The sequence below is a fragment of the Solanum dulcamara genome, chromosome 12 (assembly GCF_947179165.1).
Source record: "Solanum dulcamara chromosome 12, daSolDulc1.2, whole genome shotgun sequence".
In the NCBI taxonomy this organism is placed as follows: Eukaryota; Viridiplantae; Streptophyta; class Magnoliopsida; order Solanales; family Solanaceae; genus Solanum; species Solanum dulcamara.
Window position 1 is genome coordinate 34,701,300 of NC_077248.1, and position 24,862 is coordinate 34,726,161.

At 37.8% G+C, this 24,862-nt stretch overlaps 1 protein-coding gene across 2 annotated transcripts; it reads left to right on the top strand.

Annotated features, from left to right (window-relative positions):
* Nucleotides 1-312: 312 nt before the first annotated feature.
* Nucleotides 313-22,766, top strand: LOC129877864 (outer envelope protein 64, mitochondrial). Of its 2 annotated transcripts, none has more exons than XM_055953396.1 (13): nt 313-710; nt 924-1,076; nt 1,721-1,845; nt 2,480-2,605; nt 13,300-13,482; nt 13,613-13,757; nt 17,469-17,637; nt 18,965-19,099; nt 19,220-19,420; nt 20,201-20,325; nt 20,412-20,463; nt 21,100-21,169; nt 21,818-22,093. In XM_055953396.1, exons 1-13 carry the CDS (start codon nt 481-483, stop codon nt 21,862-21,864), a joined length of 1,761 nt encoding a protein of 586 aa, XP_055809371.1. In that variant the 5' UTR covers nt 313-480; the 3' UTR covers nt 21,865-22,093. The 2 variants fall into 2 exon arrangements, with proteins under 2 accessions (XP_055809371.1, XP_055809370.1); XM_055953395.1 differs by lacking the exon at nt 21,818-22,093 and adding an exon at nt 22,197-22,766 and having other exon boundaries at nt 315-710.
* Nucleotides 22,767-24,862: the final 2,096 nt, after the last annotated feature.

Sequence of the window (24,862 nt, forward strand, 5' to 3'; positions counted from 1 at the left end):
ATAAGAATGAAATGAAATAATATATATAGAAAATATTATAATAATAAAAATATTTTAAAAAAAATTGTAGAAATAAAAATAAATTAAAATGAAAAAATATAAATATAAATAAAATAAGAATTTTTTAAAAATTCATATAGTTACATAATGTAATTAACCAATTCTGAGAATTGAAAAAAGTAATTATCCCCTTCAATTACACTCAATTTCTCTCTTACCAAACAATTACTTAATCTACCAAATATATCAAAAAATATAATTACATCAACTTACGTCAAATCTAATCTCAATTAGATGTTGTGTTGTTAGTTGTGAAAAAAGGAAGATTCGTCGCGTGAGAGAAACACGCACAGGCACGTGGGAAGTTGTTGGAGAAGACTATTAAACCCCATTTCTGTGTCCTTCCCTGTGAAACCCAAAAATCCTCTGTTCCTTAAACCCTTCCAAAACCTTAAAAGTTTGCGGACGAAGCTGCAGGTGATGACAAAGCTCAATGTATTGAACCCCAAAGTGTGGGTTGTGATCGGCGTCGGATTCGCCGGAATATTGATCCTGGCTGAGGTTAATCGGCGACGATTGAAAGCCAGAAACTTAATCAAACAAGACTTTGGCGCTTTTATTGAACGCGTAGAGTTGCTTCCGTTTCCTCAACCACCCCCTCCAGCTGCTCGACTTTCCCTTTTTAGCCTATCATTTGCCATCAATGACAAGTTAGTCACACACCTCTGTTCAAAGTTAAAGTTTGGCGTGTCAATAAGAAAACACTTGTTTTTTTTTCTTTTTCTTTCTTATGTCCTGAGAAATTTGGTTTTGGAAGGATTAGATTTTGTAAGAAAAATAATTTTTTTTTGTTGTATTGGACTAATAGCATTTTTGCTGCATGTTTGATTCTAATTTCTTTTTCTGTACTTGCACTGTTATAGTATTGATGTGAAGGAATATGTGACGGGTTTTGGTAGTCCAGCCTGGAAACGGACGCATGAGGTGGCTACAAAGACAGCCATGGTTGTGACTGCTCTTCTGAAGAATGGTTCTACTTGTGTTGGGAAGACCATCATGGACGAATTTGGACTTGGGTATATTTTGCTTTTTCTATCTAATCTTTGGCATTAATTCCTATGTCATATTAATTTTATGCTTATGAGATATTTGATTCTACACGGAGCTTAAAATGTTAATTTTAATTATACACTACTTGAATAAACATTAAAGCAATCTTGAAAAGGAGTTCTCTAGAGAAAGCATGACATCAAGTTTCAAATATTGAATAGTTTAATGAATTTGAATCCGTGGAAGTTGTGAAAGATGTGGCCTCAGGGCTTTGGTCTAGTGATAAGAGCACGACATGTAATGTGTCAGGCACACATAGGTTTGAATCCAGCCACAACAAAAGCTTGGTAATGGAGAAGGGCAAACCTATCATCCACAGAATATCTAATTGTACGCCACTAGCTCTCGCATTTTCTTGAATATAAAAATGAAAGATTGTGAAGATGTATAGAAATGGGATGGTGCTGCACATTCTAGGATTTCTCGAAATGGAGAGAGTGGCAAAAATTTGGGACAGAAGTAGTATGGTTTTCAGCTATGTGCATGGATATCATCTGTTGCTACACTCACTTTCCTCCCTCTGTGTTTCTTTTGGTTGAGGAAGACAGTGTGTGTTTGAAGCAATGCGAGTTCAGTGAAGGGAATTGATGTCTCTGTTGGAATGTTTCAGGATTACTGGAGAGAATGTGCACTATGGTACTCCAACTAATCCAAAATTGCCATCTCATATCCCAGGTGGCTCATCCAGTGGTTCAGCTGTTGCTGTTGCAGCTGAACGTGTTGATTTTGCTTTAGGTATGGTTTCTCAATTTAAATTGCAGTTATTGAAAATATCTGATTCAAAGTTTCCTCTTTGTTTGTTTCATGCGCCTGTTCAATTTTGCTATAATGGTTTAAAGTACTATGAAGATGATGAAATTACTGTGTTCACAAATATGTTTGAGTTGTTGAAGATATTTTTATGTTGTAGTCACCAAGGGTGTTTGCGTGAGGCCTAGTAGTCAATGAAGTGAGAGAAGAACCATGAGATCTCCAGCTCAAATCCAGACAAAACCACTTGGTGATTCTTTCCTTCTGCTATGCCTTGGTGGCAAAGTTATGCCCGGTACCTGGTGGGAGGTCGCAGGTACCCGGTGGAATAGTCGAGGTGCGTCTAAGCTGGTCCAAACACCACCGTCTTAAAAAAAGATATATTCCTGCTATAGTCTAGGCCTCCTCTTTCCTTTTTATCTTCCTCTTTTCGATAAACATTGAATTGTGTTTTCCTCATCTTATATATCTGCGAAGTTTGAACATGATGGATCTAGAATTTTTAATTTTGAAGTGGTTGACCAGCTTCTGTTTAACTAAATTGGAAAGGTATTAATTTGTAATAAAATTCACTTTGGATTCAGAATGTTAGATTGTTACAGAGGCTGATCTATTGCAGGTACCGATACGACTGGCTGCATTAGAGTACCAGCAGCATTTTGTGGTGTCTTTGGGTTTAGGCCGTCACATGGTGCCGTATCAACAATTGGTGTTCTGCCTGTATCACAAAGTTTGGACAGTATTGGTATGTATGATTTTGTTTTCTCTAGACTATTTCCACAGTATTTTCTTTGTGACTAATGCAAAAGATGTGCCAAATTCTATATCTGCAGCTGTTAAGTAAACATTAAATCAAGAAGTAGTAAACGTCTCCCAGGAGAAGACCTTAAATTCATGATACAAAATGCATTAGTGGAACCAAGATAGTAGAAAGTTCTTCACTTTTTCCATATTAGAACAGCACCAGAAAAAGGATAAACAAAGTTGAGAAGTGTTTTTAATGCTGAATGGGATAAAAAGGAACTTTTACTTATTTCCTTCTTTACCATTTAAGGCCCCGATCCAACTCCAATTTTTGATACATTTCATGACCACAAAACTAATTAACACGACAACCTACAACTCCAATTTCTGATACTTTTCACGACCACAAAACTAATTGACTCGACAACCTGTTGGGATGTCTTGATTTAGTAGGTAACATATGAGTACAAGGGAACTACCAACTACTTAATTAGTATTGGACAAGCACTTAATTGGCGCAATGTAAAATTAGGTAGCTTCCTCAGGAATAAAATATATCATGATATAAAGGTACTAAGTTTTTTTTTTATAAATATACAAGGGCTTGCAAACATTTCTATCACAAGAGTATTAAGATCTTAAGTTTTGTCAATATTTTTGTCTCTAAATTTCTTTACTTATCTGGCATAAAAAGGTTTGATCAGATCTTGTTCCAAAACATGGAACCCCGGTATGATGGGTGATTTGATCGGAAAGAAATGCCCAAGTTTTTTGAAGGCAAGAAGGACATTGTAGTTAAGCTTAAACTCAACTGTATATCCCTGCTTAGTTTTTGGTGTAACATTGGCACGCCAAATTTCTTAGCGTCAAACGCCATGATTGGATTTCTTAGTTCTCTCACTCTTTGTGAAGTCCTTTCTTTCTCTTGGATGTTACCTGAAACATAAGGACCGCAAGTTTCTGGATATTTGGGACACTATTCGAGGGATGAAACAAGACTGTCTTTGAGGAACCGGGCCATGCTAACCTCAGATTGATAAAAGAACTGTATGCAAATTGGGACAAGTTTGAGAGGCAAGACAGTTTCTTAGACATGCAAATTACTGCTTAGGGTGAAGGGAGATTTTCATCACTTGTGGTTCCATCTGATTCTCAAGCATAGCTCTGAACACTGGGGAACGACTGGCCTGCTATCAAAATTTTGAATAAACTAGAAGTGCAAAAACTATTTCAGATAGATTGGCACTAAACCACTTCAGTGAAAAATAACAATTAAATAGTAAAGGAATAGCATATAAATGATGTAAAGAAAGAGGAGACTAATTCCTATGTTTTTCAAATGCTCAGGTCATATCTAAGCAGAAATTAAAGAAACAACAATAACGAAAACAGAAAAAAATAAAGCAACAATAAGGAAAACTGAGATTTCACATGGTAGAGAATATAAGAAATTGATCATGAAATACTGATTACGAATGCAAGCTTAGTTATGCTACTGTTCCAGGTGACTATTGCTTTCCTCCAACTTTAGCTGTTTGGTTAAGTGTGCATTATAAGTGCTTAAGGAAGCAGGGTGTGCAAAAGATAGTGATGCAACAAATAGGCAGTGTTTTGAGAAGTGAGAAGTGGAAAAAAGCGATGGGGGCTCTACTTGGTCCTCATCTTCTTCCTCATCGGAGAACTCATCAACAAGAGTTCTACTTCTATTTGAACTTGAACTTGAATCTATAGCTACTCTTTTTTCCTTGCCCCTTAAAGTACTCCCCTTAAAACCACAAGATTAAAAAATATTTAAATACAATTAATATATCTTTAGTTTAAGATCACAAGGTTCAGAAGTTTTTTTTAATACTCTGTATCAAGTCAAAACCAAACAATCAAATTGAAACGGAAGGAGTACCAAATCGAACCTTTAGAAACTGTGAGTGTAAACATATCATAGTATTTGTGTAGAAATAAAAGCTTTTAATTAAGAAATTATAAAAATGTTAATATTATATCTGGACGGAAGAATAAGAAAAATAGTGTCAAATAAAAATGAAATGGAAAAAGTAATATAAAGTGAGCAGATCAGTAGTATTCTTAGTAGTAATTACATCAGAAGTTTACAGTAAGCAAAACCAAAGATATATGTCACCTATGTTCCTCCTAAACTATCTAGAAAGTGAGTAATATCCTCCACCTTTTGGGGGAGGACATAGTTACACCAAAAATAAAAGGTTATAAGACAATTCAACTTCAAACTTTGGAAAGGGATGCTCTTGTTTCCAAAACATCTTTGATTCCTTTCTTCCATATTGTCCACCAGATGCAAACAGGGACAATCTTCCATCTCTCTTTGTGGCCTGACATATTTCCTTCTCTATTCCAGCATGTTAGAGCTTCTGAGGTGGCCTGACATATTTCCTTCTCTATTCCAGCATGTTAGAGCTTCTGAGGTATGCCTTGGCATGGACCAACTGAGACCCCTCAAGTTAAAAAACACCTGCCACAGTTTCTCTGTCACTCTACAATGGATGAAGAGATGGTTTGTTGTCTCTATTTCTCTTTCACAAAAAAAACACCCGGAACATAATTGCCTTCCCCTTTTCATTAGATTGTCCTGAGTTAGTACTGCTTGCCTGACTACCAACCACGTGAAACAAGCTACCTTGTGAGGTACTCTAACTTTCCATATCATCTTCCAAGGCCATGGTAAGAACATTGCAGCTGGCCTGTCAAGGTGTCTGTAGGCTGATTTTACTGTGAACTTCCCATTATTAGCCCTCAACCAGTGTAGATTATCTTCGTTAAAGTGAAGATTATTGGCCTGCCCTAGAGAATTGTAGAAATCTGTTAGGTTGTCAATCTCCCAGTCATTCAGCATTTTCCTGAAAGAGAGGTTCCATTCTTGGTTGTCCCTGACGTCAGCTACAGTTGCCTCCTTCTGTTGGTTCAGATTGTAGATCACAGGGTACAACTGTTTTAGAGGGTATTGACCAACCCACACATCATTCCAGAATGATGTTCTCCTTCCATTTCCTATTACAATTCTTGAGTTTCTCCTCATTTTAGGCCACTGATTCCTGATTTTTCTCCATAGACCTACCTCATAAGGGCTTCTAACTTCCTTGGTGATTCATAAGTCTTCCATTGTGTATCTAGAAGCTATAGCATCTTTCCACAAACCTTGTTCCCCTGAGACAAACCTCCATAGCCACTTCAATAGGAGACTCTGATTTTGTACTTTGAGGTTCTTTATGCCCTTTCCCCCTTCTTGTTTATTCTTGGTCACAACATCCCATTTCACCAAGTGATACTTCTTTCCCCCCTCTCTATTTCCTTGCTATAAAAAGTTCCTCCTGATGGAGTCTAGCTTCTCTAAGACACTCCCTGACAAAGGAAATAAAGACATCATATACATTGGCATAGCATCAAGCACACTATTGATTAGAATCAATCTTCCACCCAGAGATAGGTATTGGCTTCTCCAATTTACTAGTTTTTTTTCACACTTTTCCACCACTGCATTCCATATGTTCTTTGACTTACTCTTTGCTCCCAGAGGCATCCCTAGGTAGGTAGTAGGTAGTTCTCCCACTTTACCTGCTAGAATACCAACCAAACTGTGGATGTCTGGAACTTCATTCACTTGGTAGACAAAACTTTTGCCCCAGTTTATGTGCAAACCAGACACAGCTTCAAACAGAACAAAAATGACCCTCAGATACTTTAATTGCTCTTTCTCTGCACCACAGAACACTAAGGTGTCATCAGCATACTGCAAATGGGAAATATTTAAGCCCATAATATCATTATCATTCATTCAGAACCCTTTGATCCTGTTATTTGACTTTGCTGTTTTCAACAAATCACTCAATCCTCCCATAGCCAGTATAAAGAGGAAAGGGGAAAGGGGACCCCCCTGCCTTGGTCCTCTTTCAGAGTGGAAGAAACCAGAGGGGGTACCATTAATTAATACTGAGAATTTAACTGTACTCACACAATATTTTAACCAGTTTATCCACCTATTTCCAAAACCCAACCTCACAAGTGTATTCCACAAAAAGTTCCAATTGAGGTGATCATATGCTTTTTCTATGTCCAGCTTACATAGGATCCCAGGGATTTTGTTTAGTTTCCTCACATCCACACATTCATTAGCAATAAGTATGACATCCATGATTTGCCTACCCGTAATGAAAGCCAATTGGTGTCTATCCACCAGCTTGGACATCACTTTCTTAAGTCTTTCTGTTAGTATCTTGGATATGATCTTATAGACACTGCCAATCAGGCTAATGGGCCTGAAATCCTTCAATTCTGATGCACCCATTTTTTTTAGGGATTAAAGCTATAAAAGTAGCATTTAAGCTTTTTTCAAAGTAGCCTTGACTATGGAAGTTCTGGATGGTTGCTATCACATCTGTCTTAACCACCTCCCAACACTGTATGAAAAATGCCATGGTGAAACCATCTGGGCCAGGAGCCTTATCTCCTGCACAAGCAACCACACATTCTTTGATCTCCTGCTCTCCAAACTGACTTTGCAACATTAAATTATCTTCTTCATTCAACATAACTTGTTCTCTGGGGCTGAACTGAGGTCTCCAGTGTTCATTCTCTTTGTAAAGGTTTTGGTAGAAACCTATGATCTCCTCCCTAATCATTGTTGGCTCAGATATATTCTCCCTATTGATCAGAAGACTATCAATGTTGTTGTGTCTCTTGTGGCAATTTGCTGTTCTGTGGAAGAATTTTGTATTTTTATCCCCCTCTTTCAACCATATAGCCCTGGATCTTTGCCTCCATGCCACTTCCTCCTTTTTTGCCACCTTCTCAAACTCTACTGTCAGAACAACTCTCAGAAATGACTCATCATCAGATAAGCATCTATGAGTCTGGATCACATCTAAATCATGTAGCTGATTTAAAATGTTTTGTTTCTGTAGACCTAGGTTTCCTTGAATAGTTCTGCTCCATTCTTTCAACTTTGAGAGCTTTCAACTTGCAAGCTAGAATGTAGTCTAGTCTTCCTATAAAAATTTCAGAATCCCACCACCCCTTAACTCTCTCATTAAAATTCTCAGTTTGTAACCACCAATTTTCGAATTTAAAATAGGATGATGACCTCTCCCAATTTCCACATTCTAGTAGCAGCAGATTGTGATCAGAAGTGACTCTAGGCATGATTTTCCTGAAGGATACTTCCCATTCTTCAGAGAATAGGAACCTATCCAGTCTTGCTGCTGTGTCATGGTTGTCTCCTTTTCTCCATGTAAAACTGCCCCTATAAGAGGTGGATCTTCTAGTTTCATATCCTCAATAAAGTCTGAGAAATCTTCCATGGCGTTAGTGGTTCTGATGCAATTCTTCTTCTCGGAAAGGAATCTTACAACATTAAAGTCCCCAGCAATCACCCAAGGGCCATCAAATAGGCTCCTTACTGCTCCCATCTCCCACCATACCTCTTCCCTTTCCTCTCTGTTGTTTGGGGCATAAACGCCTGATAAGTGCCAGCTAAAATCCTGAGTTTTGCCCAGGAATCTAACAGTAATACAATAAGTCCCTATCTCACAGACTTCTCCTTCCCATATACTGCTGTCCCATAGGATGATAATGCCTCCTTTAGTGCCTCTGGCTTCCAACTGTGCGAATTTCACCCTCCTGTTGTCCCATATCTCTTTGATTGTCTCCCTTATGTCACCTCTTAATTTAGATTCTTGAAGACGGTATACATCTGCTCTCCATTTATGTAACATGTTCTTAAACAATAGCCTCTTCCTAGGATCATTGAGGCCTCTCACATTCCATGACACTATGTTAACCTTCATTAAGATTATTCACGAAACATCCCCCTCGTTCCAGGTTTTTAAGCTCCTTTGGAATTCTCTCTTTTGGGGTCACTGGCACTATTGCACCTGGAGCCTCTTCTGTTACTTGTCTTTTGCCATCAATTTTCATGAATAGGTTCAATGCTACCTCCTCACAGCCTTGGAAGTGAACTCCAAATTCCTTGCTTAATTTGATTATGTTCTGCTGGACCCAAGTGGGGATGGTCTTTTCGGGATCCATTATGCCTTCGTCTTCTGTTGAATTGAGAGGTAGAATATCCTCTACTATGTCGTTCCCCTCCTCCTCTTCCATTTGTAGCTACTTCCTTGTGTATCTCCATATTTTCTTTGTTCTCTGTGTGGATGATAGACATCGCGTCATCATCAACTTGCTCTTCTGTCGCATCCAGATCCTTGTATGCCTCGTCGAAGGTTCCTGGATTGAGTACTAATTAGGCCGGCCTCTATCACCCTTGATGTTATTATGTTTGCTTCAATTTCAATTTGGAATGGGTCTGAGATCTTTTTTGCATTAGACCCACTTGTTTTAAAATAACTTCTGCTGAACTGGGCCAGCGGGTCCAAGCCCAAATCTTGCTTGACCTTTTTTGAATTTTTAAAAGGGCAGTCACATGCTTGGATTTGCTTTTTAAAAAGATCTGAGCAACCCACGTTGTCATCTGTGTGTACCGCTGTTTCCAGCGCAGGAAAAAGAGTTTCAGAGCCCAGTATTGTCTGCTGGTTCAAAGAATTACCCACAACAGCCTGTCCGGCAATCTCCTTCTCTTCTCCAGCATAGAATTTCACCGGCGCCTCATTCCAGATTTGGATGATATACCCTATTCCTTCGAGTTCGATTCTCACTTCCTTCGGAATGCTATTTCCCCCACCCTTCACTAGAATTCTCGCCCATTTTAGGTGATTTCGGAGTTCTGTCTCCTCCTCCGTCCTTATCCATCCTCCACAAAATACCCCTACCGCCTTAAAGACCTTATCTGACCACAAGTGAAGAGGTAAACCTACCAGTCTGACCCAAGTCTGCTTGATGGCTGCCCTAGATTGGATAGCACCTACAGTTGGTGTCCACCATTGGAGTTGCAAGCTCTGTTTCTTCCACGACTAGCTACCTCTGAGCACATGTTCTGCAGCTTTCATGGAGGCAAACTCAAAAAGGAAGCAATTATTTTCCATGTCGTAGATGTTCAGACCATGGGTTTGGTTCCAGTTTGAGTTAGCCCATCTACGAATCTCCGAAAGGGTCGGGATGTCCAACCCATTGGTTGTAACCTGACCATAAAGACTCCTGCTCAAGGCCTCATTTTGAGATAACTTGGTATCACCATCAATACAGATTATATCTCCATCTAGCTTTGTGGTTGCAGCATCTATCCCTCTGGAGGTCCATTTACTTTTCCTGAGTGTTTCAGCATAAGGAATCTTCTCATCAACCAATGTGGGAGTTTTATTGGTTATCCTTGTGGTTTTGCAATAAATGAACCTCTCTATTTTGTTAGCCAAATCCCACCAACCAACATTAAATGCTATTTCTGGGATCATTATTACTGCTCTGTTTTTGCCCTGTACGCTGATTATACTTATATATCTCCCCCTATTGTTGAAATTTCTTGCACAGAAAAGCTGTGTTGATAGTTCCTGTCGTTTCCATCTGCAAACAATATTGCCTTTGGCCTTTGAAGCTTCTTTAAGAGTCCTGCACAGCCATTCCATTGTGTTCTGACTAAAACTTGACCTGCTCATCCTATTTCTTCCACGTTCTGTCCAGTCATACCAGCTTTCTCCACGAGCGTAGCTTCGTCAAAGGATTTGAATCCCATCGCAAAATACATTATGTTGTTTTCCATGCTATGAGTTGAGGATAGAGAAAGAAGGGGTTGTTAGTTAAACACGTAAGGTGTTAACTGAGATAAAGGAAGATAGTTTTCCGGTGCTGAGGCCACCGGAAAGGGTGGTTCTACCCTCCTAGGAAGTAGAAGAGAGAACTATCTCGGTATTTGTGTCTGGGAGCATTATCGTAGTATTTTGTTGTAGTTACTGTTCATTATGCTTTGTTATGCTTTCACATCCGTTGCTTCTTTTTCTAGATTACTTTGATTTGTTTTTCCTTGAGCCGAGGGTCTACAGAAACAATCTTTCTACCTCTGAGATAGGGGTAAAGTCTGCGTACACTCTATTGTATGGGACTACACTACGTTGTTGTTCAATGTCTAGGTTCAAGAACATGCACTAGACAATTCAATTGCTATCAAGAATTCTCACTTCCATATTCAATTCATGACTCATACATAACATTCAATTGGTGATTGAACAATTAAATATTTAAACATAGAATTGAATAAATAAACCAATATGGTAAAACCAAAAACGCCAATTTAAACTTCAAACATCAACATTCATGTAGCATCATTACCCTCGCGCTAAGTAAATTTGTCACACATAGTCAGGCGACAATAATACAACAACAACATACCTAGTATAGTCCCACAAGTGAGGTCTTGCAAGGATGGAGTGTACGCAAACCTTACCCCTATCTTTGTGGGGTGGAGAGATTGTTTCTGACAGACCCATCAAGAAAGTTACTTTTCAGAACAGCTTGGAAGAAGCAAGAGCAAAACACTGGTGAAAATATTGAAGAAAAAAGTACTGACAGTAAATATTGTAAAGATAACCCAAGTAGAAGAAACAACAGTAGTAATAGAATCAAGAATACGATAATGCTAGCACAATAATAATAAAACTGATAACGGAATGGATAGGTGGTCCAGACTAGGACCTGCTCCTGCTCCACCACTGGGAAGAGAGAGACACTTGACTACCTACTAACCGTCTACTCTAATCCTCGACCTCCATGCTCTCCTATCTAGGGTAATATCTTTGATGAGTTGAATATGTTCCATGTCGTGTCTAATCACCTCTTCCCAATTCTTCCTCGGTTTACCTCTCCTCAAACTTGTCCCTGCCAACGTCGCACCTCCTCACTGGGGCATATGCGTTCCTCTTCTTCACATTCTTGAACCATCTAAGTCTCGCTTCTCGCTTCTCGCATCTTGTCCACCACAGAGGTTACTCCTACCTTTTTCCGCATATCTTCGTTCTTAATCATGTCTCTCCTAGTAAGTCCACACATCCATCTAAGCATCTACATGGCGAGAATAATACAAATATTAAAAATCATAAAACTACTAAGAACAGATTAAAGAAGAATAACTCAAATGACTCCTTTCTCCCAAGATACCCTAGCTGTTTCTGTGCCTTCACTGCTCGAATCTCCTAAAAAAGATACGTTCTGAAGCTTTAATATGCAGTGGAAAAATATAGGAATGAAGTTGCCTTTTTCTTTCCATGCCTTCGCTGCTCGAATCTCCTAAAATAGATACGTTCTGAAGCTTTAATTTGCAGTGGAAAAATATAGGATGAAGTCGCTTTTTTCCTAATGCAGTTGAAAATTTCTTCCCGGGCCATGGGGTGGAAAGCGCGCACGCCAATGCACAGGCCACACACATGCATCGGTGTGCCTGGCTAGACTTCCAGGCCAAAATCTTTGCACTTGCGCTTTGGGGGCATAGTGTGCAGTGTACCATGCTGCCGCTCCATGCTTTACTAGCGCGGCGCTCGACCAAAGGCGCAGCCACTGTTCTACGTTCCTCAAGCGGCGTACAGCCTATTGCGCAGGTCATGTGTCCCAATTTTGCAATTTCTCTCCAATGTCGTGCGCATTTTGTCCTTTTACTCTAAATTTCTCCTACACATAACAATAGCTCAATTAGGCTCAAAACATTGTGATTCACTATACGAACCTGAATAAAGTACTAGAATGTGAGGTAATTAATACTCAAATACTGCTATTTGTAACCAAATATCAGTACCTCTAAACAACATTTCCTTCATGCAATTTTTCTTGCATCAGTAGTGTTTTTACTTCACAGATAAAAGAAAAATCTTTACGTGTGAACCTTCAGGATTCCTGAGATTTTACTTATCTTCACCACATGCTAACCGGGCTAGTTTTGCATTCTCCAGGGTCCTATCTTATTGAGATTCCTTCGCAACATTGTCCAACTTATCGCTATTTGTCTACATAATATGTGCTCCATCTATTTTTCAATTGGCCACATGATAGCACAGGATTAGAGGACTGGAACAAATATGCAGTAGAACACTAAGAGGGTTGGTGGGACTTGTACTTGCTGGTGCCCGGAGATAATTGCAAGTTTGCAACTATGCGCCATTTCTGACTTTCTGTACTAGACATTTTAGCTGCAAACATGTTTAACATAAAATGCATGAACAGAAGAGGGTTGGGGGACTATTGCAATAAGAAGCAAACTATATCAGGTTTACAGGTCAGTCAAGCTTGTATACCGATAAATGTTGGCTATGGTATATTTGTTACAGTTCTATGATATAGAGTACCTTTATATTTGGTCCCTTTGAATTCCATAATTGAAGTTGCGACCAGATCATTCATTAAAAAGAATTGAGAATGGACAATTTATCATGTACTAAACTATAGATATTTCATTTGTTAATAAGAAAAACACCAAACCAATCAAAGTTATTGAGAACAATGATATGTTCCACGACTTGTTGATACAAGAAGGAACTTCTGTAAAAGCAATGGGAAGAGTTACTCAGATACCCATGAGTGAGGCCTATTTGGGTAGAGTCATAACTTATAATTGCCCTGGCTAAATTTTATTGATGGTAGAGATAAAAAAAAAATTGCTTCTGAACTTTTATTAATTGAAAATTTAAGATGGTCAGTATTGTAATAGAGAACGTCTCTTCGGCTTTTAGGTATTCCTGCTAGGCATTAAATCGGTTGTCTATTCTTATGATGGCAAATTGGCAATCCCTTTTTCAGGATGGTTAGCTCGTGATCCATCTGTGCTGCATCGAGTAGGACATGTGTTGCTTCAGATACCATCAGTTGAACCTAAGAGGACAAGATGCTTTGTTATAGCCGATGATCTTTTTCAGCTCTGTAAGGTACCGAAGCAGAAGACAGTGTATGTTATCGCCAAAGTAATAGAAAAATTATCTGGATGTAAGTTGCTGTTTACTTTTTCTTTTCCTCTTAATTTATATCATAATTCTTCGATGCACACATTGAGTGCGTGATGCTGGTACTCTCTATCTTTTTTGGATCATTTCTCATTTTTCTTGTATTTGAACAGACCAGACACCCGAACATCTGAACATAGGGAAGTATATTGCATCAAACGTACCCAGCTTAAAAGGTTTCATTGAACAATCAACCATCCAGCAGAATGGGATGTCTACTCTACGAGCTCTCTCTTCTGTGATATTTCTTCTTCAAAGGTCATGCACATGCCCATGCTTTGAATATTGGACTAGGCTGATCTTCTTACTAGGAAGTGATGACTCTTCAGCTACTTTTATTATGCCTTCCACTTTCACGTTTCTTGTCTGACAATGTGTCCTGCTATGTGTAGTATCTTAGTGGTTTATTATTTAGTATGCACCAAAATTGGTTAAAATGAAGTGGCCAATGCCAGAGAAGACAATAGACCTCTTGATCATTTGGAGTGGAGTAGTTGGTGGTGTTAACCAAAAATAAATGATGGCAAACCATCCTAGCATGCATCCTGTGTGCTATGTGACAAGAAGGTGCCACCACAACGTAAGGGCAAGTTGTACAAAGTGGTGGTTAGACCGGCTATGTTATATGGGGTGGAGTGTTGGCCAGTTAAGGTCTCTCACGTTCAAAAGATGAAAGTTGTCGAGATGACAATGTTGAGATGGATGTGTGGATGCAGGAGCAACGAGATTAGAAATGAGGCTATTCGGGACAAAGTAGGAGTGACCTCGGTGGAGGACAAGATGCGGGAAATGCGACTAAGATGGTTTGGGCATCTAAAGAGGAGAGACACAGATGCCCCAGTGCGGAGGTGTGAGAGGTTGGCCATGGATGGTTTCAGAAGAGGTAGGGGTAGGCCGAAGAAATATTGGGGAGAGGTGATTAGACAGGACATGGCGCAGTTACAGCTTACCGAGGACATGACCTTAGATAGGAGGGTGTGGAGGACCCATATTAGGGTAGAAGGCTAGTACATAGTCTCGTTATTCTTCTGTATTAGTAGGCGCATTAGCGCACTATAATTTCTTGTGCTCTGATTTCTATTATTATCTATTACTTTCTTTACTTTGATTACTCTATTTTATCTGTGTCGCTTTCGTTATTTGCTTTCCCATATTGCTTTGAACTTCTTAGCCTTATCTAATCTCTTCTTATGCTTCTATTGAGCCGAGGGTCTCTCGAAAACAGCCGTCCTACCTTGGTAGGAGTAAGGTCTGCGTACACTTTACCCTCCCCAGACCCCATATTGTGGGATTTCACTAGGTGGTTGTTGTTGTTGTTGAGAATACAAAGAACTCCACAGAGAGAATAAAATTGAATTGTATATTCCTTTTTATCTTTTTGGAGTAAAGGATCCTGTAAATGATAGTGAATCCTTACTGCAAAGTCATATAATCCCTGTAGGTCTTTGTTGATTAAGGGAGATTTTATGTTTTGTTTCATCTGGAGTTTGTATTCTCTCTTTCTTTTATCAGCACAAATTTTGTCCTGATGTTTTTAATGAAATGATATCATTCTCCAAAAAATAAATAAATAGGAATTGGTTTCAAAAAGTGAGTCTCTTTACTGGATGCTCTCTTCGCTAGAATCTTTCTGCACTTAAATCTCCAATCCCTTTCTGTAAGCTCTTCCTACCCTCAGTATTTCACTTGACCACAGTTTAGTTATGACCAACTGCATTGGGTTGGACCATCTTGAGAGAAAGGTGTTTGTTTATGTGAGAAATCTCAGATAGGCATCCACAAAATATAGAGCTGTTGTTCTGTGCTGTGCTTCAAATACAGGTCAATATTGTTGACAAGATCATCTGCTTCTGTCTCACATCTCCTCTACCCTCTTGGCTTCTACTTGTATGGAGACAGTTTGTTTCTCAGAAGTTCTTTGTTTATGCGTTTCTGCCTTTCTGGGGTGCTGGAAATCTCATCTAGAGTTTTGTAAATCCATGGAAAGCTGTTCCTTTTAAAGCTGTGAAAATGATTAGTATATTCCTCTGTGTACCACTTTACAACAACAACAACAACATACCCAGTGAAATCCCATAAGTGGGGTTTGGGGAGGGTAAAGTGTACACAGACCGTACCACTACCTCATGGAGATATAGAGGTTGTTTCTGAAAGACCCTCGACTCAAATGTATCAGCCCCAAGTAAGAGAAAAAACAATAGATATAGCATAGTGGCTAAAACGAAGAGTAATGTAAATGCTACAAGACAAAAACAATAACAGTAGCAAAATAATGTGATAATCGAAAAACAATAACAACACAACTATAATGGCACGACTAGACCTATGACCAACCTTAAACCGTCACAAGGCAAGATAACATTCTACCCCTACTAGCTTTCTACCCTAATACGCAACCTCCACTCCTTTCTATCGAAGGTCATGTCCTCGGTGATATGAAGTTGCGCCATATCCTATCTAATCAGCTCTCTCCAATACTTTCCCCTACCCCTCCGCGTAACCCCTAAATCCAACCATTCGCACCTCCTAACTAGGGCGTTGATACACCTCCTCTGCACATGTCCAAACCATCTCAGTCTTGCTTCTCTCATTTGTCTGCCACAGGGGTCACTCCCACCTTCTCCCGAATAACCTCGTTCCTAATCTTGTCACTCCTAGTATGTCCACACATCCATCTCAACGTCGTCATCTTCGCAACATGCATCTTCTGAACATGTGGGTTCTTTACTGGCCAGCACTCCACCCCATATAGCAAAGACGGTCTAACCACCATTTTGTAGAACTTACCTTTAAGTTTAGGTAGTACCTTCTTATCACACCGTATTCCAGAGGCAAGCCTCCATTTCATCCATGCTGCCCCAATGCGATGCATGAAATCATCGTCGATGTCCCAACTACTCGGAATGACGGATCCAAGATATTTAAAGCTTTCTCTCTTGGGAATAGGTTGAGTGGCAAGCCTCACTTCCATGCCCTCTTAGAAATTTGTTGTTTCTTTCCGGTGAGAGTTCAATGTCTGCCTAGCTAATTGGAATAATGTTCTTTTTCTTTTCTTTACTAAAGTATTAGTTTACTTGTAGAAAACTAGAAAAGTACTACTCTCGTTCTTGGTTCAAGAAATAGTCTAGTTTATTGACGACTTCAAATTTGGTATATAGTAAAATGTAAATTATCTGATTCTTTACGCATTACATGATGCCTAAACTCATTTCCGGAGTATTTGGCATAGGGACTACTGGAATTGGAAGCTGAATTGTTTCATTCTCTCAAGCTCTTTTTTTGATCCTATCTATATTGTTCTTCTGTTTGGCATGTTCATCTAGCGCGTGTAGTGGGATTTTCAGCTTTTCTCTGTTCAATATACGGAGAAGACTTCTGTAGAGTTTATGTTATCACTAGAATAACTTTGGGATGTTCCTAGCACTGGCACTGATGTTTTGTTAATCTACTTCCACCTTGAGACTTTCAAGTTTCAGCCGCTTACTGGCATTTTCATATTTTTAAAGCGTTCCATCGTTCACCACATGTGATAACTTTGTTAAAACTGCGAATCATTTGGAACTTAAGTAACAGTTGACTGGTTGATTGATAGTTACACTGCTGTATTTTGCTCTGCTAGTAGTAAAGCACTGACAACCATGTGCAAGCTGATGCTGATTGTGGATGATAGTAGGTAGTGGTGGGAGAATATTTAACTGGATTTACTTTTGATAAAGAAGCGCATTACTACTCTTTACTTTTGTTGCCTTCCCTGAGAAAGATTGCTTTATATGGTTCTCTGTGCCATGCCCTTTTAGTGTATTACTTCCCATGAATTTCTAAACTTGATTTATAGACAAGCTCAACGACTATATATGTGCTATATCTGGTTTTTCCATCTTCTTCCTATCTTATCTTGTTCAGAATTCTGATTTAGGCGAGGCAATGATTTCCCTGTGAGCATCATTTCTGATGCTTAATTTTTCTCAGATATGAGTTTAAGACAAATTATGAAGAATGGATGAAGGCTGTGAAACCGAGGTTGGGTTCTCAAGTCTCCAATCACATTGCTGCAGCAGTTACCTTGGCTCCTGAGAACATCAAAGTTCTTTACAAAGTTAGGACCGAGATGCGAGTTGCTATACAGAATCTTTTGAAGGTACCTTTCGACAGCCTCAAGTAAAGATTGAAGCTCTCCTTTTCGGTTATGATTCCTTTTCTCCCCATTCTTCATCTTTCCTACCTTTTTTTATTTGTTTTTTTGTTTTTGTTTTGTGGGGCTGGAGTGTTGGGACTACCACTTCCTTTGTGGCAGCTACCATTAGCTTCCTCTCTTCTTCTTCAAAACCACTTAATTTTTCACACAATTTCGGTGCGAATGTCAATGGAACTGTTTTGAAAAGTTTACCATGTCATTTACTACTACAAAAATGTCTGATGCAATATATACCTAGTCTTGCATCCCCTTTTTATGTAACAATATTTGTTTTTGGGGTTGTCCTAAAATATTTGGCATACATATAATACACAAACAAATTAGGAGGCCTTTGGTTGGCGGATAAAAGTCATAGTGCATATAGTATTGGTTGTGGGTCTTGGTTGTTGAGTAGGAAAAAAAAGGTACATAAAACTCATGTTAGTTAGGTTTCCTTTTTTTGTCGTGTCCCTCAAATTTATGATAAGTGTTGCAGGAATGGTGGTATCAGTAATCCCAACCTTGTTAGTTATTTCCTTTTTGTAATCCCAAATAATATGGTACCTTGTATTACAATTCAAATGTATTATAGTCCCATCCTTGATCCCCGAGTTATTATATCTGCATATCAAATGGCATATAAAAAGGATTTTTTAAAATAGTGAGATGGAAAGTTAAAGTTATAGAATGATGTCTTGTTTTACCTCTGTAGGAAACTTATATGTGACTACTATCTGTTAGAGTGGGTAAAAAGTCCTACGTTGATTGGGGAATGAACCAGTGGTCTCCTTATATGGACTTGGGCAATCCTCCCCTCATGAGCTAGCTTTTGGGGTTGAGTTAGGCCCAAGTACCATATCTTTACATGGTATAAGAGCCAAGTCCATCCCCGTTTGGGCTCCCGGTCCACGCTCCAATTAGCCTGGCGTGAAGGGAGGTGTTGGAGTGGGTAAAAAGTCTCACATTGGTTGAGAAATGGACTAGTGGTCTCCTTATATGGACTTGGGCAATCCTCCCCTCATGAGCTAGCTTTTGGGGTTGAGTTAGGCCCAGTGCCATATCTTTACACTATCAATGTTTTATTTGATCTAGATCCCTAATTCCCTTGCTTGACTGCATCACGTTAAAATAATTTGTTTTTAAAAGTTGAATGTAAAAATACAATCTCAGTTCAGTCTGAAGTTGATCAAGGAGAATATACCCAGTCAGAGAATCTTTACATTGATTTCATTGTTTGTGGTATCCTTTAATGTAAGTTTTCTCTCAAGGACTCACTTCATTTTGTTTGAAGAACGATGGCATATTGGTTCTTCCGACAATTGCAGATCCCCCGTTAAAGTTGAAGTCAAGGAAAGGTCTATCTGCTGAACTTCATGATAGAGCATTTGCTTTATTGGGCATAGCCAGTATGTCAGGGTGTTGTCAGGTAATTCCATGTTGCAATATTCAAGCATCAAGTAGTACCTAGTCATCCTCATGCTTTTGTTTTCCTTCCATATTTCAGTGATTTCACAGTGCACATTATGTTCCTTGTTTTGAATGTCAGGCTGCCATTCCTTTTGGAGAACATGATAACTATCCTATCTCCCTGTCATTTATTGCATCTCACGGGACTGATAAGTTTCTACTTGACACTGTCTTGGATATGTATTCATCTCTTCAAGAGGAAGTAAGCATACAATCCAGCACATCTCCACTACCAGATACCAACGGTAGCATTGATGCATCTGAACTTTTGAAAGAAAAGGTTTTATTCTCCACTTTTTTCTTTTAATATGCTAAAATCAACTGCTTAGTTTATTTGACATGATTATTTTGCAGATTTTAATTTGGTTTACTAGGTCTATTGTGATATCACACTATTCTGTATTCTAATCTGAAAGGCTGCAAAGACCTGATAGTTGAATTCCTAGCTCCTTATTACAACCTTTTAGCTGCAAGCACCGAAGATTCAATATTATCTCTAATGAGGTGCAATATGTGGCACTTGAAAGTATTATTATTCAGTATAGATGGCTGATTAAATATTTGGAGTTTTCTTCCTATTTTTTCCACATTGTAATCATCCTTGCTTCTAGTTATCTTGCCTTCTTCGGGGTGGTGAGAAGCAAAATTCTCTCTCATATTTTTCCTTCATATCATTACCGATTGTTTGCACTTCCACCATCTCTCTCTTGCCGGGTCTCTCCTCCAAAAGAAGAGTCTGCTAATAAGACATACCAGTAATATTCAGTTTCTACTCAAAATTCTACTGGCACGTGGTTACCATAATTGTAGCAAATTCTGCAAGCATGAGTAACAGTCTGTACTACAGATTTTTACGTTCAGTCTTAAGTAACGATATATGCAATTATTTTATCTTTTTGGATACTGTGTTTTAGGCTTCTTGAAACTTAACCAATGAGAAATGAAAAAATGTCGTGCCTGATAGTCATTCATCTTCAATTTACCATCTTCTGAAAGTTGTGGGCTCTGTCATTAGTATGCTCTTCTAGTTTATCATGGTAATTTGATGAATTCTATGTAGGGAAATGCTGCATTTAAGGGGAAGCAGTGGAACAAGGCTGTAAGCTACTATACAGAAGCAATAAAATTGAATGACAACGCTACATACTATTCCAATCGGGCAGCTGCTTACTTAGAATTGGGATGGTATGATAAAAAAGTTATGATACTAGTGCAACTTCTTCAGTATTTTCTGTTTGAATTTGTCTTTTACCGAGTGATTTAACTTGCAGCTTCCAACAAGCTGAAGAGGACTGTACTAAAGCAATTTCACTTGATAAAAAGGTATCAGGAGAAACTTGGAATTTTGCGACTAATATTAATGAACTGTTTTAACTCTTTTTTTTTTGAATTGTACCCAATCTAATGCTGTTTTGAAATATTATTTCAGGGTAATAGTATCCAAACACTTGTATTGCCATATTGATGAAGGGCTTTTTACCCTATTACAGGGCTTTAAAGGGAAAATCTTTTAAAAAGTTAGCCTTAAAGGAGTGTTAGTTTTGAAGAAAGCTCTTTTTTCCCTCTGTTCTTATTTGCTGTCTGGCGGTTTGTCCTCTGTGTATCATGTAGTAATCTAAGCATAACATAATATGCACCCAGAAGTTTATCAGAAAACATATGAATTTTTCAAGTACATCTACAATTAAATGAGTGGTGGTAGAAACTCCTGTCAAGCAAATTTGTTTGAGTTGTGTAAGATATATGAATGTTGTACCATTTCTCTTGTTTTGTTCAAGGTGACACATTGTACAATTTCTCTTGTGGCGTAGTCTCATATTATTTTACCTGTTCCCTCTTGTAGCTTAGGTTCACTATTTGATGCATGAGTACAGATGCCCATCTCCCATACATTCAATTTCCATTTTTATGATCCAAATATATTCTGATTGGGTGGAATATTTTTATTTTTGTGTGCAGAATGTAAAGGCTTATATGAGAAGGGGAACTGCCAGGGAGTCCCTTCTCTTCTATAAAGAGGCTCTTCAAGGTAAAGTTATGATGTAATATGCCAGTTTGTCTGTTGCAAGGTGCATCTTTTCAGTTCGTTTGCGCTCTTTCTGCAGTGCAATTTTATCTTCAGTCCTTTCAAAATATCTTTTTATGATCTCATTTTGCGTAGGAAGAAAATTTTTAATTGCACAGAATTGTTATCTCCCCATGACTATTAACAACAACAACAACAACATACCAGTGAAATCCCAAAAGTGGGGTCTGGGAAGGGTAGGATGTACGCAAACCTTACCACTACCTCATGGAGATAGAGAGGCTGTTTCCGAAAGACCCTCGACTCAAAAGTCACAGTTTCAAATAAGAGAGAAAAACAATATATATAGCATAATGACAAAAAAATGAAAAACGATGCAAATTTTACAAGACAAGAGCAATAACAATAGCAAAGTAATGTGATAATCAAAGGTAATAACAACACAACTATAAAAGCACGCCTAGACCTACGACCACCCTAAATCGAAAAAAATTATTTCCAAAAAACTAATGACAAATATTATTTACAAAATTTGATTTAGTCATCTAATGTAAGTTTTAAAAGATCTGTACTATGCCGCTTGAGGGGGGAGGGAGTCAGGTTTTTTGGGTCGGCTGCTATTTCATTATTCAGTGCCTTGTGTGTCACCAGGCAGATCTAAGAAGCAGTTGGCGCGATCAGGTGGGGGATCAAAGTAGCAGTAGGTGCAATCTCAGCAATTGCTTTTGGCTCATGCTCATACATACATATGGATGGATATGCGTTGAAAAATAAAAAAGCTGTTTATGTAACCACTTTCTGGTTAATGCTAATAATTTCTGAGGAATATTCCGTTGACTGTAAATTTGTTTGACATGCTTTCCATATTATCTTTTCATGTTAAACGTGAACTATATTTATTGAAGATAGGTGTGATATTGGCGTAGAGATTTCAATTTTAGGTTGGATAGTGCGTCCTGGCCAGAGATGGGCATCTAGTTTCCCTTTAATTAATTCATTTATTAATTTACTGTGGATTTTGATATCGCAGATATTAGACATGCACTTGTTCTGGAACCACAGAATAAGTTTGCGAGTGTGGCTGAAAAGAGACTCAGAAAGCTAATTAGTTGATCATTTACTGCTAAGGATGATGATATTGAAACCCAGAGGAAAATCAGCAGAGTAATGTATACATCAAAAATGCAGAGGATTTTTTTAAAAAGAGATACAGATGAACCTTGCTGGTCAAAGCTTGGCTGGAAGCTGAGCTTCTAACTAGAACTGTATGATTCCTTGTATTTGCTCATGGATATCTGCTCCCCCCCCCCCCCTTTCTTGTCCACGTCTCCACATGTAATTAATTCATCCATTAGAGAAACATAATCTGCTTCCGTTCCCATTTGACATCCACACTTTTGAGTCCCAATTGAAGGATATGGTAGTCTCATGATCCCAAGCAAATAACTATATTGTGAACTTTTGTATGTAGCCAACCCAAAGTAGTTAATTTTGGGCACTATCACCATCGCCATCACCATCCTGATGAGTGATCAGCTACTTAAGTTTTTGGACTTTTGGCAATGAGCCTTGCGAATTATGTTTAAAGCAGCTTAGATTATGAGGTGTTTTATTTTTCCTGATTGGGGACTGACTGAATATCTCAATATAACAAATAGATTAATACTGAGTATGTCTGATCTCCCATAATCCTGTTCTTTATTTTCTTCCATCCAACTCTAGGTTTCTGTTGGCTCATTTGCACAAATAGGATAGTCTGATGTTGCTACTTAAAAATTCCCCCTTTTAGAAACTTTAGTTCGATTATTTTTTTCTGCTGAAATATCTAGTCTTCCTCAAGAATTGTCCTAACAAGAACCCTTGGCATCTAAACCCGTATCCAACAAGAAACATCGTACTAGTATAAATATTGAAGATTGTGAGAACTGTATGATGTTGTGTGATGGATGGACTTATTTTTTGATGACATTGTGATGAATGGAGTTATAATTTATGGTTTATATGTTAAAAGCCATATTTTAGGATTTATGATTTTTGTACGTTCACATACACTTGCACAAATAGAAAGTTAACGGTCTAGAAGGCAATACGACATTTTATGCAGGAAACTTTACATTTGTGTTGGCATCGTTGCTGACATGCTTCTTTCATTAACAAAATTAACATTTATTATCAAAAGCGGTCATTCGGCCAACTTACATTGCAGACGAAATGCATTCGGCCCATTCACTACCTGTGAAGTGAGCTAAACAAAGACTTCATTGATGGAGAACAATAGGAATTACAAAAATCAAGAGAGAGCAAACAGCAATAAATGATTTAGGAAAAGTCAAACATGGTCTGTACAAGTAACTTACTTTGAGACTTGAACCTATACCATACTTACAGCTATCAGTAAATAACACAACACTAACAATTGAAGAACCAACTATAGAATTTTTTTCCCCTCTTAATCATTAGGCTAACGGGAACTTCTATTCTATCTTGCTCTAAATGAAAACATTATTATGCCATTTCTTCGATCAATCCCTCTTCAATTGGGTGCATACAATTAATGCTAAATCAGGGAACAAATTAAAATATGGCAACCTCTAAATCAGGTAACAACATTGAAATAAACTCATATTTAAAATTTGGAATTATTTAGTGATGATTTGAGTTGGTTAGGATTGAAAAAAAAATCAGGTTGTTGAGGAAAATGAACTGTTACAATGTATAAATATTGTATAAAAAATATACATAGTTATACATCATATATACACAACTATATACTATTTATACAATATCGATACATCACATAATTATTTACACAATATCGATACATTAAATATACATGTGACCATTTTGTAATTTTTTTTTTGTCACCTGTACGGTTATGTAAGGTGCCATTTTACTTTATAATATAAAAGCAAGATTTGATTTTGTAGCTATTTACAAACTTGTTTTTAATTTTATGTCATGTTTATCAGTTGTTTACCAGAGATGGTATTTTTACGCATAAGAAATCTTTACGTTTAAACATAAGAAATTTGAAAACACCATTTTCTGTGATAATAACATATAAACACTTCCAACAACAAAAAATTCCACGCCAAAAGGCCCCACGAAAATCCCATCCATACTCTCTCTGCTTCCTCTCCACCATGGCTACTAATTGGCCAAACACGACCACATAAGTCAATAAATTTTAAATAGGGAAAAGTACATTTATTGGACACCAAAAGCAAATTAATTATCCATTCATGGCCCACTGTTAATTAACTCACAAAATATTCAGTCGGTCTAAAGTAATTATCTGCCGTGTTCCTTTCCTAGCCTATGCCTAATTCGCCTTTAGTTTGTTTGATATCTTCACTATATAAATACTATAATGGTATCATTTAATATTTGTGTAAATTTTCTTAAATATTTATTATGATATCATTAAAAATTTTAAAAGTGTCTTATTAAGATTTGATGATTGACTTGGTAAAACAATGGTTGTTCCTCATTTATATAATTTCAATATCATGATAATATATGAATATAATGCGGTAGTATTATTCATGTACCATCGAATGACTTAGAAAAATCTTTATAATACTATCACAATATATATATATATATATATATATATATATATATATATATATATATATATATATATATATATATACTATAATGATATTATTTAGTATTTGTGCAATTTGCTGTTAT